Raw genomic sequence first — 16,918 nt, forward strand, 5'->3', positions numbered from 1 at the left:
TCAAAATTCTGTTTTTGCTGTGCTATTTCCTTCAATATATCAGACATTGTATGTAATTTACTTTCAAACACTTTCTTTGTAATTAAATCAGCCTGTAGTTTTTGGAATATATTAGTTGAAATTGCAAGTAATTTGCTGTCTAGATATTTTCTATTTACTAATGACGATGATGAATCAGACTGCAGTTTATTGAATATATTTGTTGAAATTTCCTGCAATTTACTGTCCAAGTATTGTCTGTTAACCAACAATGGATCTGACTGTAATTTAGTAAATAAATTTGATGATATTTCAAGTAGTTTACTGTCTAAATATTCTCTACTTGCTGCCACTAACGATGTTGATTCACAACCACTGTTTACTGCTGCTGCTACTGCTGCTGCTGCTGTATGATTACTATTAAACACATGATGTGTTCGACCAAAGCGATCTATTGTACTACTACTCACAGTACTACTTGCCATCTCTGTCAAGTGTTAAACACATACTAACTGCTACCACCACCACCACCTAATATAATACCACTTTCTTTGAGTTCTTCAATAATTGAAGCCATTTCAACAGTATGTGATCTATTTCCTGCCTGTTGTGATGAAATTAGAATATTTAATCTGTCAATCAGTTCATTTGGATCATCCCAATAGACATATTGTCGACTAGTAGATTCATTTCTTATAAAACCCATACCACTAACAGCAGCATGACCAGCAATGTTCTTCCTCAATCTTTTCTTTGTTTTCCTACTTGCTGATGGGAATAAAGATTGAATAATTTGTGATTTGTAGCCTTTATTTCTTTTAACATATCCACGACGATCTAAATGAGCAGATGTTAGCTGTAGTATATTTCGATATTTTATCAAATCACGTTCGGTGTACATTTTCATGTCAGGCTGTTTTTTAAAGAGAAGTTCACACAAACCAACTGTTAAACGATATCTATTATTATTGTCGATAATTAAATTAGCATTGTCAATAATAATTTCCTTTGTACCCATAAAGTATTCATTATCGTTACTGTCATAACATATACCATAAGATATACAATTATTTAGTTTTTCCTTATGAAATTCGCGTATATACTCATCAACGAAATCATTTTGTATTGTTGTCTTATTCAAGATATCACCCACATTAGATCTATTCAATCCTTCCCCCTCATCCTCCATTTTACCTTTTTCCTCCTCCTCCTCCTCCTCCTCCTCTCCTCCTCCTCCTCCTCCTCCCCTCCTCCTCCTCCCCTCCTCCTCCTCCTCTGATTCTTCTTTAAGTCTGCTTCTAGTGTCAGCCATCTGCTGCTGATGTTGTTGTACAAGTGTATCTTTCAATTCTTTTAGTGGATTAACAATTGGTTCTAATGATTTTTGTCTAATTGTATCATTTTCCCTAATCATACTAGTTAACGATTTATGCTTATGAATAATTGATTCACGCAAACCTTTTATCCTGTCAATCACTTTACTAGACTGACGATGACGTTGTCGCCGTGCATGTTCTCGTTGTCGTCTATTTTGTTTGTATTTTTTTGTCTTCAATTTAAATTATGCATATTGCTAGTAGAGTATAGCTCTTTCATCTACACTGTCTCAACAACAAATGATGAGAATTGACACATGTTAGTTGGTACTACTGCTGCTATACAAGCTTGGATCAATATACTTACCAAGACAATTACGATATTTACCAGCATCAGTTTTACACTCAGTAAAAATTGAAATAAAACTATGATTTCCGCTTTGCCATACATCTGAACATAGTTTTCTAAATGCAACGAATGTCATATCAGATCCAACAAAATCTCTAAACACTAATTTTAAATTATGCATATCCATTTTAAATATAATAAGCATATTTGCATTGTCCCTAATATGATGTTTTGAAATTGCACCATAGCTTTGAATCAAATACACACAATCTATGTTTTTGTGTCTGCCCATTGTGAAAAAGTTACGTATTTGCGGCACACGTGTAACATTCAAATCGTCGAATATCAACAGTGAATGATTGTCAACATCATTCGGCTGTGGTATACTTTCAATGTTGTCAGATTTATAATATTTCACACACTTGAGTTTTGAAAAAACAATATCCAATAACTTATACTTTTCCTGATACAATGACTTACTGAACAAGTATAAGTTTTTGAATTTTAATCCATTCTTATCAAATATCAAATTCAGCAGTACATTTGTCTTTCCACAATTTGATGCACCGCAAATTAGAATTCTAGCTGAACTTGGTAAAAATTCACCATGCTTTTTTCTATCTAGACAAGCTTTGTCTGCTTGTTTTGAATCTACAATAAGATTATCAAAGTTAACTATTGCAATTGCCGCTTCTTCTGGCGGAACCGCCGCTGCTGACATAATAACTACTATTTTTATCAACTCTTGCTGCTGCTGCGCGCTTGCTGCTTACACATGCGCATCTGCACAACAACTATACTGGATAGGTTACTGCTGCTACGTACTACAAATGGTTTGTGGATGAAGAAAACATAGACACAATGATCAGATGTACACACATACAGCTTTTATTAACACAAGATAATATCTGTCGCGCACCATCTAATTTCATCTTCTACTTGCAAAAGAATACAAAAAACTATTGACAGTGTTTCAGCTAATAATTATTACAACAAATTTAATCTTCTACTTGCAAAAGAATAGACAAATATTGACAGTATTTCAGCTAATAATTATTACAACAAATTTAATCTTCTACTTGCAAAAGAATAGACAAATATTGACAGTATTTCAGCTAATAATTATTACAACAAATTTCACACACTAATCGAGATTTGCCTTTGACATACAATTGTCTAAAATATAAATGAATATGTTTTCTTTATCATCATCATCATCAACTGAATTGAACTTTGTTGATTTAATCTGTGAGTAAAGTATGTTCAGTGACATAGAAAATTGAGCACAAATACAAGTATCAACCACATCGAATCCATTTTGATTTGCTTCTTTCAAAAATACATTGTTATGGGAGCATATACTTAAATGAAACTTATCATCATCATCAACACATTCACTTGCTTGTGTGTTTTTTTCAAATAAGTTTACTAAAAAACATTTTTCGATATCAGCACGTGTTACACACATTGCTTTTAGTGTACACAATAGATCTATAATTCTAGTAATAACACGACACGAATCGTTACCATTCAGCAAAAAACACAACAGTGGGCCCGCCGCCGCTTCTGTCATTATGTTTCTATCATATCTGAAACAATATTATTGATGATAACTGCTAGTGTTTGCACGTAGTTTCTGTACAGTTGGAGTAATAATATCTGACTTATCTACCCAGCTTGGCTTATCAAAACCTAACCATTTAACAAGACATTTATTCTTAGATTTTCGTATTATTCGTTCAACCAAATATGTATTTTGTTCAGACGGTGATAATTTCGTTTTCATCAATTGTTCACTATAGAATCGACCTTGTATGATTTCATTGTTAAGATCGCGTATTACATAGGTTGGAGGTTGTGTAGGATAAACAGCATGAATTATAAACAGTTCTGGCGACCAATTTAATCTAAAACTTTTATCAAAAACCTGACGAAACTTACTTATTCGCACTACGTCACCTAATGCAAACTTTGCACGATAAACTAAACGTGATTGCTTTTTATTCTTCTTCTTCTTCAATTGTAACATGATCAACTGTTTTTCATGACGTCGTGTAACACTGGCCGGTGTCATGCCAATTGAGGAATGAATAGTGTTATTATATTGATTTACAATGTCTGGCAAAATGTTCAACCATTTTTGTGTGCCACTAGCAGTTAGTTGTTTATACAAATTTGTTTTCAATGTTCTATTCAATCTTTCTACAAAAGCTGCCTTAATTTCAGAAAATACACTGTAATGATTAATGTGTAATCTATCGAATAGTTGTTTAACATCTTTATTGTAAAATTCACGACCTAAATCGCTTTGCACATTTTTTATACCTTTATTTAACTGTAATATCCGCGCTAATTTTTGTACAACTTCTTTTCCTGTTTTAGTTTTTAATGGTTCAGCATAAGCATAACGTGAAAAACAATTAATAGCAATTAACACATAACGATAACCATTGTTTGCTTTAGCAAATTCTGGCATCTCTATTAAATCAATTTGAATGAGGTCTTTTATTCCTTTTAGTATATAATTACGTCTGTTAAATTTCCTTCTTGCTGGTCGATGTAATTCTTGTGCAATTTTCTGTTGCAAATCCGTCATCATAAATTGGTTTCGTTTCTTCTACTACTGCATGTGTGCGTGCGTGCGTTTTGCTAGAGTTCAGCTCACCTGCCAACAGCAATCCTTCTTCTTCTTCTTCTTCACACAACACTGACCACTTGTGATAACCACTTTCTCTACACACAACAGCAGCTGCTGCTGCTGATCCCATACTCTCTCTCTCACTGCTTTAACTCTAGCCGCTGCCTCCATCTTCTTCTTCTTCTCTTCTTCTCTCTTCTATTGAATAATGACCCCACGCTTTTGTTTCTATTCCATTTGATTCAATATATCTCTTTGTATCAAATGGTGATAATGCAATTTTTGCACATCTTATCTGATAAATATCATGGGAATAACTACGTAATTGTGAAAAGCATTCGCGTTGTATTGATCTATCTGTCAGACATTTCATATACATATCAAACCTCAGTTTATTATCTATAACCGTTCTTGCTACACCCTTAGCTGTATGTTTACTCATTATTTTAGTAGAACTACTTGCTAAATCCTTACTACTACTACTACTACTACTATTTATGCTGCTTAAAATATATTCAAAACTGTAAAGTTTCGCCCGTAAACCCGAAAAAGCAGTTATTTGAAAATTTGAAAGTTCATCTTTAAATGTACCAGGTACACCACGATTTAATTGGCTATAACAACAATGAGTGGTGGGGTAAGCACTTGTATCAAAATGTTGGAGATTTTGTTTGATAACTGCATAGATATCGTCTGATTTGATATGATATAGCAACGAGTCTGTATCGCTCATGCATAATTTCACACAGCTTGGATCAAACATTTTCAAGAAAATGTTGTAGTGGAAATTGAACATTGTAAATTTACTCAAATCAAGAATAGAAAAACCAGCATAAATTGGACGATCTAATTTTATTTCTGTTTTACACATTTGTACACCAACAATGTCTTTGTCAAACACAATCCATCGTTTACAACTTGGTTTTGCAATCAATCTTTCCAATGATTTCTGACTAGTAATTAGCTTAAAATCTATTCGTTTCCTAGAACTTTCAAGCATCTTGCCGTACAGTGAATTACTCAAAAATTTAAAGAGCTGACGTTCAAATGAATTTTTAGCCTCCTTCCTAAGTTGTGCATTCAAATCAATAAACGGTTTAAGCCAGTATGACTGTTGAAAAGCGATTACTCTATGTACAGCAGTCAATTTCATGCCTAAGCTTAAATAAAGTTTCAAATTTCTATAGTGAAGAACATAACGATTACGATTATGAAGGGTTGCTAACAATCTTGTTGATGCGCTAGCGCGCGCGTCCGTCACTTGTGAGGCACATGACGGCGCCGCTTCTCTGTGCACAACATTGTCTTCTGTTTGATATGATGAGAACAGGCTGTGTGGCGGCTGATCTTTTAACGGTGCAAGTGGAAAGTCATTATGTAAATCATGTAAATCAACAGGATACAACAGGTCTGCTTCGATTATATAGCCAATGTCTGCTTCATCATCAATAGTTGTAAAATCGCCTAAAACTGTAATTTCATCTTGTGATAAAAATCTAAAATTTGATTGCGGTAGTTTGTATGCAATCATTGAATGAGCATATAAGCTTGTACAATCAAGATACAACAAAAAACTAGATTCAATAGCTGGATTATAATTACAACCCATAAATTTATTGTTAGCGACTGCGTGACGGTGGGGAATGACTGACAAGCCGCCGCGTAAACCAGTTTCTATGAGCAGGTTCATATCAGCATTGCTGATTAATTCCAAGTGTACTTTTGACAAAAATAACATTGCATTCAACGAAAAATGCGGTAACGAAACAAAGTGGGAAACGTCAAGCTTGTAAATCGAAAAAAATACATTCCTAAAATTTTGAAAAATATCTGCCAGCAATAAACAATCGGTAAGAAGGTACAGATCATGGTAATCGCCTATCGTTTCAATGTCAAAATCGTGCCATACTTTTTGTGCATGGTTGTAATCGCTTACTTGTAATGCTGTATTATTAAGACTACTGTAAAATGCCTCAATCGGCGGTAGTTGCTGTTCATCAAATTTGTCTGCATCTGTTATATATTCATAGGGGTAGACACCCTTGCGTAATAACAATTGTTGTTGGTTTTTTTCGTTGAATATGCTACACATTACTTTGAAATTTGTTTCAATGTTTTCTTTATCACTTGCAAGATTGGCAACAAGTGTCTGTAGACTTGAGCACAAAAATTGATAGCTATCAAGAAATCTTACCCGATCTACTGTAATTGTGAGGAATTTTTCCGATGAGTTTGCAATACAATGAATTTTTTCCTTTCGTCCTGCTAAAGCCTTTACAATGAAATGACTGTCATATCCGCGAAAATTATGAAAAAAACAGTTTAAGAATGACGGTGCTTTTGCATTTAAATTACAAGACTTGTGCGTTGCACCGAGATACAAGCCAGTCGTATGCGAATGATGTCTGCATCGAATATCGTTGTCTTTAAATTCATCGTTGCACAGAAAACAGTTTCTACTATTGTTAAAATCTAATAATTGTTGTTCATTCAGTTCAATCATTGGCACTTCACGTTGCATATCAAAAGAACAGTTTCGACCTATGGCTATGATTTCATCTAGAAATTTTTCAACAATTTTCTCACCAACACTTGAAGCTCTATAGACGCGTGGACCGTAAAATATTTCACCTAATTCATCTAAAATAATAAATGAGTAACCGCAAGCAACGTGTTTTTGAGTTTTCCTTGTAAAGCTATTTCTTATATCAGTTCCAAGCAAATCATCATGCACATCATCCACATCATCATTATTTGTTGGTACAATAAAACTTTCAAAATCAGCAAATGCAATGTATTTATTTTTCAAAGTGTACGAATAATTGCTAAACTTCAAAATTTCACCCTGTTTAGGCAGTATTGTTTTTTGTATAGCAAATGTTGAGCACAAATCCATGTGCTTGTCTAAATTTGCTTTTCTGTCACAATTTGCTTGTCTATTAGTTGTGAATTTATTGAAACAAAATGGGCAAATAAACACTTGTCCGTTATGTGATGACAAGTGGTGGCTCAGTAGTTGTGACAAACCATTATACCCTTGACGTGTGTTTATCAGAACATAGTGCCATTTTTTCGGTGTTGTATCATTTGACAAGAGTAAAAGATTTATTTTGTGTTCGCGTTGTCTATAAATTGAACAACGGTACGGGAAAAACTTATTGTTACTTGAATCATAGGCAATCACTGTGATTGATATGTTCACATTTTGTAATTCAAATTTTTTAATGTCATGCACTGTGCTAGGAAACTTTATACCGGTCAAATTTAGTGTGTTTTCAAATTGTTTAAGATAATCAACAGTCATACTGCTACGTCTAAAATGAAAATAGCTAAGTACGCTCCATAGAAAACATTTGCTATCGTTTCTGTTCTGTACATTTATAATGGCTTTTTTTGCTTTTATAAAAGCAGGTGTTTCAATATATGTGCTATTTCCGGCAGTTAAAGGATTATAACGAATAATATTTAAATCAAGGGAAATAATTCTAACAACATTCCATCCACTACTGTATCTTATAAATTTGTCAAGTGTCGATTTTATTTTATCTACACCTCTAATGAACTGATCTTGCAACTCATCTAATTGTTCAACAACTTTTACTAACACAGACGTAAAGCTATAGAATGATGCATTTGTTGTAGTTTCAATAACTTCCTGTTGATCAACATTTACTTTTTTCAATAAAACAGTTGTTACAAAATACCATTTAATATTTCCATCAAAATGTTCACTTTCTTCAACAATTAGTTCAATTAGTTTAGGTTTCAAAATTATGTAATGTTTGAACAACATCAATAAATATTTTTCTGAATAAAAGACAATATCGTATTGCGCTCGAATTTATGCCGGTTATTCTTTCAATTGTATAATCCATATTAATTACTTGAAATAGCAGTAGTAGTAGTAATAATAATAATAATTCCTCACCGCTTGAATGTTGTTGATTGTGGATCGTTGTTTTCTTTATCACTGCTTTCCTCGGCTTCGTCCTTTGCTGGTGAACACGTGTTGTTGCACAAATTTGCAGGTGCATCCACTCCCTGCTGCTCACCAGACCAACTACTGGTTAATGGTTTCTGCAACTGCAGCCCCTCATCAGCTGCTGATGTGAAGATTCGTCGTCCTCTTCCGACACCGTTTTTTTGATACCAACGCCTCTGGTCTAATCGTATCGGTTTTGGTGTTGGGCAAAAAAGTTTCGATGGCGGTGAAGTGCAGTCATCCGTCTCGTCGCCTTCATAGTCCATTATCTCCCCAACCACCTCCTCAGCCACCACCACCACCTCCTCCTCCTCCTCCTCCCGTCTGGAAACAACAAACAAATAGAATGAAATGTGTGTGTGTGTGTGTGTGTGGTGTGTGTGTGTGTGTGTGTGTGTGTGTGTGTGTGTGTGTGTGTGTGTGTAAATGTATACATTTGTAATCGTACTGAATGAACAGGTAAAATTTACTTGCACAAATATTTTCAGTTTAGAACAAGGCAATCTTCACAGTGTGTGTGTGTGTGTGTGTGTGTGTGTGTGTGTGTGTGTGTGTGTGTGTGTGTGTGTGTGTGTGTGTGTGTGTGTGTGTGTGTGTGTGTGTAAATGAATACATTTGCAATTATTGTACTGAATGAACAGATAAAATTTACTTGCACAAATATTTTCAGTTTAGAGCAAGGCAATCTTCACAATAGAACTATAAACATGACAATGTAATTGCTTTATCACCAAGTTTGTAAAAACAATCAATAATTAGATAAAATATTTTTTACTTACGTGAAGGTTGATGATGCTGCAGCAGCTGCTGCTGCTGCTGTTTCTGGCAATTGCTGTGAATCCATTAGCACACACACGCACACAATGATTTTTGCAACAAACGTAATCGAGTCACAACAAACGAATGCAAGCAAAACGCATGGAAGACAACGCTTTTATATTGCCACTACTCAAACACACAACACATTGATTGCAATTATAATATGCACAATAACTGACACACAGCTGTTACTTTGACAGATGTTGATTCCGTTACAGTTCTTTGCAATGAAATTTGCAAGGTGCAATCAACTTAGCCGTTTTTTCCTCAAGCTGATAATGCATCTGTACTAAAATTTTGCATATGCATCAAACAGATATACTTTTTTGTTATTGTTACCATCTTGATATTCATCAAGTGGATAATAACGAAATTTGCAAGGTGCAAAGAACTTAGCCGTTTTTTCCTCAAGCTGATAATGCATCTGTACTAAAATTTTGCATATGCATCAAACAGATATACGTTTTTGTTATTCTTGCCATCTATATTCATCAAGTGGATAATATATAATCGCGAAAATCTGCTACTCTTCTGTCAGTATCAGTTCAGCAGCAGCTATGAATCGTGAAACTTCAACAAACACTCCTGCACCAATCAGCAGCGTCGAAATCAATGTAAGTTCCATACAAGTTTAGCAAACTAATCAGTCTTCTATACATAAAATAGTTTTCTTTGCTAGCACTGTCAATAGTCTTCTTCTTCTTCTTCTTCTTCTTCTTCTTCTTCTTCTTCTACAAACTAAACTCTACTGTTTAAACACTGCTGTTAACATTCTTCTTCTTCTTCTTCTTCTTCTTCTTCTTTACTCATTGTTCTTTTTTTTACAAATTCACAATTTGGCGATGATTGTATATGTAGATCAATCAATTGGTATTGATTGATCGATATGTCTGCCCACATACGACATGCACTGCAAATAAGACCAAATCCATTTGAATTTGAAAAATCAATTCCATAGTAAAAACCGTCAGTTGCAAGCTGTTTGAAATTTTTCGGCAAACAGTCTATTTTCATAAATGAATTTTCACGTTCGTATTGCACATCATAATCTGGTTTTTTCTGAAAAGTTGTTCTAATATTGCCGACAAGAAAATTATTTATGAAACCGCATTTGGGTGACCATTTTTTGTGCTCAGAAATAGCATAATCGGTGACTTCCCAATTTTCCAAAACTACATTGCAAAAAACACATTTTGTTCTATCGTGCACTTTTAAAAAATAGAAACCTGCTTCTGCTAGATGATTGGGTTTAGGATACTGGTGTGGCCAAATCGTTTTATTACCATCAAAAAATGAGTCAAACCTATCTATTTCTTTAAAGTAATTTACCGCTTTTTTCTCAACTGCATCATTATCATCATCCATACAATGAAAACAACGCTTTCTTGCTTGCGGCAACATTTGTGTTAGTCAGCAACTGAAAAAGAAAAATAATAAAATATTATTATGTGTTTTCAGTCGGCACAAGAAGAACAAGAATGGACTGAGGATGGTGCAATGGCGATGCTACAGCATGAGTTACAGTCAATTTCTTCGTCAGCTGCTTCGCCTGACCTATTTGATGATGATGATTCAATTTTACTCTATATCAGTGATGATGCATTCAATCATCATCATCATCAACTAGGTCAGGCCATCCCATCATCATCATCATCATCTCCAGCCAATCAACTAGGTCAACCAATCCCATCTTCAGCCACATCGTTCACGGCAGCCACACCACTGTCAGCCTCCCCCCAGCCCGCATACCCCCCCTGTCCGAGCAGCGCAAGCAGTGCTGCCTCCCCCCGTCATCGCCGCCGCTGCCGCACCATCATCTCCGGCCACATCATTCACCTCGTCCTCAGCAATGCCAGTCTCCCCCCAGCACGCATTCCCCCCTGCCCGTCCAGACCGAGCAGTGCTACCACCCCCCGCACCATCAACCAGCAGCAGCAGCAGGAGCAGACATCAACCATATGCACGCGTAGTTGCTGCACGGCAGGAAGAGTTCAATTTTGCAACTTTAGATAGGTTGTGTAACCAACCCCGTCGTCGCACAATTGCACTCAAAAATTTTTCAGAATTGCTAGAATATCCTGTTATAGGGGCGCGAATTGTGCGCTCCTATAATCAGGATTGTGTGATTATTAGGGTTGTGAATGTGGGACGACGGGCGCACGAAGATGACGAAATTGAAACCTTCCTGCCGCGGAAATTTGCAGCGGCAATTACGCGTGCAAATGTACAATCGTTCAATAATACATGTATAAATTTAATAATGACAGTAGAACATGTGGCAGGTCGACACCCTGTTGTCAAATTGTTACAGCGTGAGCTGTAACATATTTTAAAATTTTTAAAAATTTTGTAAATTTTTTTAAATAAATATATATATATATATATATATATGTTCTTGTTGTTAACTTACCTTGTGTGCGTGTCTGCCAACTTTGTGTGCGTAACAGCAACTGATGTGCAATCATTGTTGTACTTGTCTATTTATAGTCAAAGGTTAATGACCTCAGTCACGCACAGTGAATACACGCAAACTTAGTTTGTCAGTAGCAGTTGCAGCAGCAGCAGCAGCAATGAAGAAAGGTTATGAATTAATTATTGTTATGATATACACAATTAGTATGAATCGTGAAACTTCAACAAACACTCCTGCACCAATCAGCAGCGTCGAAATCAATGTAAGTTCCATACAAGTTTAGCAAACTAATCAGTCTTCTATACATAAAATAGTTTTCTTTGCTAGCACTGTCAATAGTCTTCTTCTTCTTCTTCTTCTTCTTCTTCTTCTACAAACTAAACTCTACTGTTTAAACACTGCTGTTAACATTCTTCTTCTTCTTCTTCTTCTTCTTCTTCTTCTTCTTCTTCTTCTTCTTCTTCTTCTTCTTCTTCTTCTTCTTCTTTACTCATTGTTCTTTTTTTTACAAATTCACAATTTGGCGATGATTGTATATGTAGATCAATCAATTGGTATTGATTGATCGATATGTCTGCCCACATACGACATGCACTGCAAATAAGACCAAATCCATGTGAATTTGAAAAATCAATTCCATAGTAAAAACCGTCAGTTGCAAGCTGTTTGAAATTTTTCGGCAAACAGTCTATTTTCATAAATGAATTTTCACGTTCGTATTGCACATCATAATCTGGTTTTTTCTGAGAAGTTGTTCTAATATTGCCGACAAGAAAATTATTTATGAAACCGCATTTGGGTGACCATTTTTTGTGCTCAGAAATAGCATAATCGGTGACTTCCCAATTTTCCAAAACTACATTGCAAAAAACACATTTTGTTCTATCGTGCACTTTTAAAAAATAGAAACCTGCTTCTGCTAGATGATTGGGTTTAGGATACTGGTGTGGCCAAATCGTTTTATTACCATCAAAAAATGAGTCAAACCTATCTATTTCTTTAAAGTAATTTACCGCTTTTTTCTCAACTGCATCATTATCATCATCCATACAATGAAAACAACGCTTTCTTGCTTGCGGCAACATTTGTGTTAGTCAGCAACTGAAAAAGAAAAATAATAAAATATTATTATGTGTTTTCAGTCGGCACAAGAAGAACAAGAATGGACTGAGGATGGTGCAATGGCGATGCTACAGCATGAGTTACAGTCAATTTCTTCGTCAGCTGCTTCGCCTGACCTATTTGATGATGATGATTCAATTTTACTCTATATCAGTGATGATGCATTCAATCATCATCATCATCAACTAGGTCAGGCCATCCCATCATCATCATCATCATCTCCAGCCAATCAACTAGGTCAACCAATCCCATCTTCAGCCACATCATTCACGGCGGCCACACCACTGTCAGCCTCCCCCCAGCCCGCATACCCCCCTGCCCGAGCAGCGCAAGCAGTGCTGCCTCCCCCCGTCGCCGCCGCCGCTGCCGCACCATCATCTCCAGCCACATCATTCACCTCGTCCTCAGCAATGCCAGTCTCCCACCAGCGCGCATTCCCCCCTGCCCGTCCAGATTGAGCAGTGCTACCACCCCCCGCACCATCAACCAGCAGCAGCAGCAGGAGCAGACATCAACCATATGCATGCGTAGCTGCTGCTTGGCAGGAAGAGTTCAATTTTGCAACTTTAGATAGGTTGTGTAACCAACCCCGTCGTCACACAATTGCGCTCAAAAATTTTTCAGAATTGCTAGAATATCCTGTTATAGGGGCGCGAATTGTGCGCTCCTATAATCAGGATTGTGTGATTATTAGGGTTTTGAATGTGGGACGACGGGCGCACGAAGATGACGAAATTGAAACCTTCCTGCCGCGGAAATTTGCAGCAGCAATTACGCGTGCAAATGTACAATCGTTCAATAATACATGTATAAATTTAATAATGACAGTAGAACATGTGGCAGGTTGACACCCTGTTGTCAAATTGTTACAGCGTGAGCTGTAACATATTTTAAAATTTTTAAAAATTTTGTAAATTTTTTTAAATATATATATATATATATATATATATATATATATATATATATATATATATATATGTTCTTGTTGTTAACTTACCTTGTGTGCGTGTCTGCCAACTTTGTGTGCGTAACAACAACTGATGTGCAATCATTGTTGTACTTGTCTATTTATAGTCAAAGGTTAATGACCTCAGTCACGCACAGTGAATACAAGCAAACTTAGTTTGTCAGTAGCAGTTGCAGCAGCAGCAGCAGCAATGAAGAAAGGTTATGAATTAATTATTGTTATAATATACACAATTAGTATGATATTACTTTTTACACTGTGTATTAGTAGTAGTAGTAGTAGTAACCAAACAGTAAAAGACAGCAGCAGCAGTGCTGTCAATTTAACCGTTTATAGAGCACATATTATTATCTTATATAAGACTATGTGTTCAATCTGAAATGAATTATAAAACAACGAAATTATTTGATGATGGACTAGACAAGTGGTATGTCTATATGAATGATCAATGAAAGGTAATATGTGATTTTTTCAACAATTATACATCATTGAACAGTTGTATTAACATAAACCCAGCGTCAGGTGATAGTATATCAAATTTTCTGCTAATAACAACATTTCAACTTTGTAATATATTTGAGGTGGATAACGGTTAACTGAATTCCCTATTTAGTATTAATTCAACATTGCTATTGAAAGGATGGTAGCAAAGAAATCAATGCATCGTCGTCGAGCGTGACGATGTGGCGCTGGTATTTTATCAAAACATAGTGGATTCGCCTCAACCGCCCTTAATAAAATTGTCGACAACTTACCAATTGAATTGCATATTCCACCAAACTATCGCTTTTGCGGACCGGGCACAAAGTTAGATAAAAGATTAAAGAGGGGGGATAAAGGAATTAATTCATTAGATGAAGCATGTAAAGTGCATGATATAGCGTATGCACAGCACAGTGATAACAAGACATGAGCAGTGGCCGATCATCATTTGGCTGACACTGCATGGGCTGTTTTCAAAAATCCAAACACTGGTTTATCTGAAAAGGCAGCTGCATATCTAGTTACAAATTTGATTAAAGCAAAAGCTGCATTTGGTGGTGGCCGCGGCCGCAAAGGAAAACGGAAAACATTAGGTTGGAAAAATAATTTATCAGAGCAAAGAAGTGCACATTCACGACAAAAAGCAATCAAACAATTAAGTAAACACATAGCTGGTCAAGGTTTTTATTTAAGACCATATTCACTTTTGAGTGGTGGTGGTGGTGGTAGAATCATCCCAAGTCCAAGCAGACAAAAGATTGAGAGAAGGAGGAGGAGGAGGAGGAGAAAAACTGTAACAAAGAAGAAGAAAACATGAAGATAAAAGGACCGCTGTCAAATTATGATCTACAAGAGTGGGCTGATATTTTAGATATTAAATTACGTGGAATTTATATGATTGATACACTGCCAAAAAGAATTAATTTCAGTGAAAAAGCAATTATAAACTTGGACTCGATTATGAACAGTGGAACACATTGGGTGGCTTATAAAAAACATGCACATAGAGTTTATTATTTTGATCCAATTGGTAATTTACAGCCACCTGTTCAATTAATAGACTATTTCAAACAACAGCCAAATGTGGAAATTTATTTCAATTATGATCAATTACAAAAACTGAATAGTAATGTATGCGGCCATTTTTGTCTTTTATTTCTTGCAGATGTGTTTAGTCAGTTGTAGAAGGTGGTAACACACACACACACAATGGTTGTAATAACATTATCAAACAGTAGTAGCTGTTTAATAGAAGTACTACCCAATGTATTAGAGCTTGATACATGCTATGAATATGAAATTGGTTTGATTAATTCATGGACATACAATAGTGTACCGAATATAATCAAAAATGTCAACTCATCTTTTAAGTATGGTGATAAATTGGTTGATTTGGATACAGGTTCCTATGAAATTGATTGTATAATAAGTGAAATAAAGAGAAAATTAAATGTTGATAGTACAAATCTCATTATACAGGGGAATAATACGACAATGCTATGTGAATTAAAAGCGGATAAAGATGTTGATTTAACAATGAGCACTTCACTAGCTGATATACTTGGTTTTGATAGAGAAATTCTAGTAGCAAATAAATGGCATTATTCTAAACGATTAGTGTGCATCACAAATATAACATCGTTCCAGATTAGTTGTAATCTAGCATGCGGTAGTTATTGAAATGGAGAAGAGGTTCATACAATTTTTGAATTTCTTCCAAAGGTTGCACCTGGTTTTCTAATAAATTAATCACCAAATCCAATTATTTATTTTCCATTGAACACACATAGAATTCAATCTATTGTAATTCAGATAGTTGATCAGAATGGTAAACTAGTTGATTTCCGCGGCGATAGTATAACAATAAGAGTTCACATTAGACGGAAGGAGTGAGAGAGAGAGAGAGGAAAGATGAATGCAAGGTGTGTTAGAACAATGTGCATTAGTTGTGTGCGAACAACGCAAGCGAGAGAATGGGTTTCGTAATTTATAACCTAGCGCCAGGTGCAAGTAGGACTGCTAGTCATCAGCCGGCGGCGCTTAGTACTTATCAGACTGTGAAACTGATAACACATAATCGAGCAAGGTTTTTAGAAAAGCTTGGTTTTAAAGTAAATTGGAAATATGTCATTAACACACGCAGCCGCAATTAGCGACATACTAAATGTTGAACAAGATATACACTATTATTCAGATATAACAAAATTTGATTATCACACACATGCTCCATATGGTAATTTGAAATTTCATAATAATGACGAAATTCACATTTCAAAATCATCACACGATCTTATTTCTTTAGTTGCAAAATCTTTTCTTATTGTTGAAGGAAACATTACATGTAAAAAGCCGGGTAAAGAAAAAGAAGACCCGCCCGTTGATGCACAATATACGCTCAACTCAAATACAGTAGCACATATGTTTGATGAGATACGATTTGAATTGGCAGGTACAGTTGTTGCGAAGAGTCGACTAGTGGGTATTACTTCAACTATAAAAGCATATTTAGTGAAAAGACAAATCGATAAAAATACATATGAGCTAGCAGGATTCAAAAAGGAAGGATTAACACTTAGTAATAATAGCTTTGCATTTTGTGTGCCATTAAAATTACTTCTACCATTTTTTGAGGATTTTCAACACGTGATTTTGAATATGAGACAAGAGCTTGTACTATTGAGATCGGCAACAGATGTTAATTGTATTAAATCCTCTAATGCTACAACAATGTCATTGGAAATAACAAAACTGCTTTGGAAAGTACCTTATTTACATGTAGATGATCATTTAAGATTGAAATTTCTGAAAATTGTCGATCAGGATAGGCCGTTGAAAATTGCATTCAGAAAA

At 35.4% G+C, this 16,918-nt stretch overlaps 1 protein-coding gene across 1 annotated transcript; it reads right to left on the reverse strand.

Annotated features, from left to right (window-relative positions):
• Positions 1-2,382: 2,382 nt before the first annotated feature.
• On the reverse strand, positions 2,383-8,590 carry LOC120354541. Its single transcript, XM_039441879.1, has 3 exons — positions 8,211-8,590; positions 2,938-3,233; positions 2,383-2,468 (listed from the first exon to the last, which is right to left on the reverse strand). The coding sequence occupies exons 1-3, from the start codon at positions 8,528-8,530 to the stop codon at positions 2,383-2,385; spliced, it is 702 nt and encodes a 233-aa protein (XP_039297813.1). The 5' UTR covers positions 8,531-8,590.
• Between the last annotated feature and the right edge of the window lie 8,328 nt (positions 8,591-16,918).

Source organism: Nilaparvata lugens, chromosome X (genome assembly GCF_014356525.2).
Source record: "Nilaparvata lugens isolate BPH chromosome X, ASM1435652v1, whole genome shotgun sequence".
Taxonomy (NCBI): domain Eukaryota; kingdom Metazoa; phylum Arthropoda; class Insecta; order Hemiptera; family Delphacidae; genus Nilaparvata; species Nilaparvata lugens.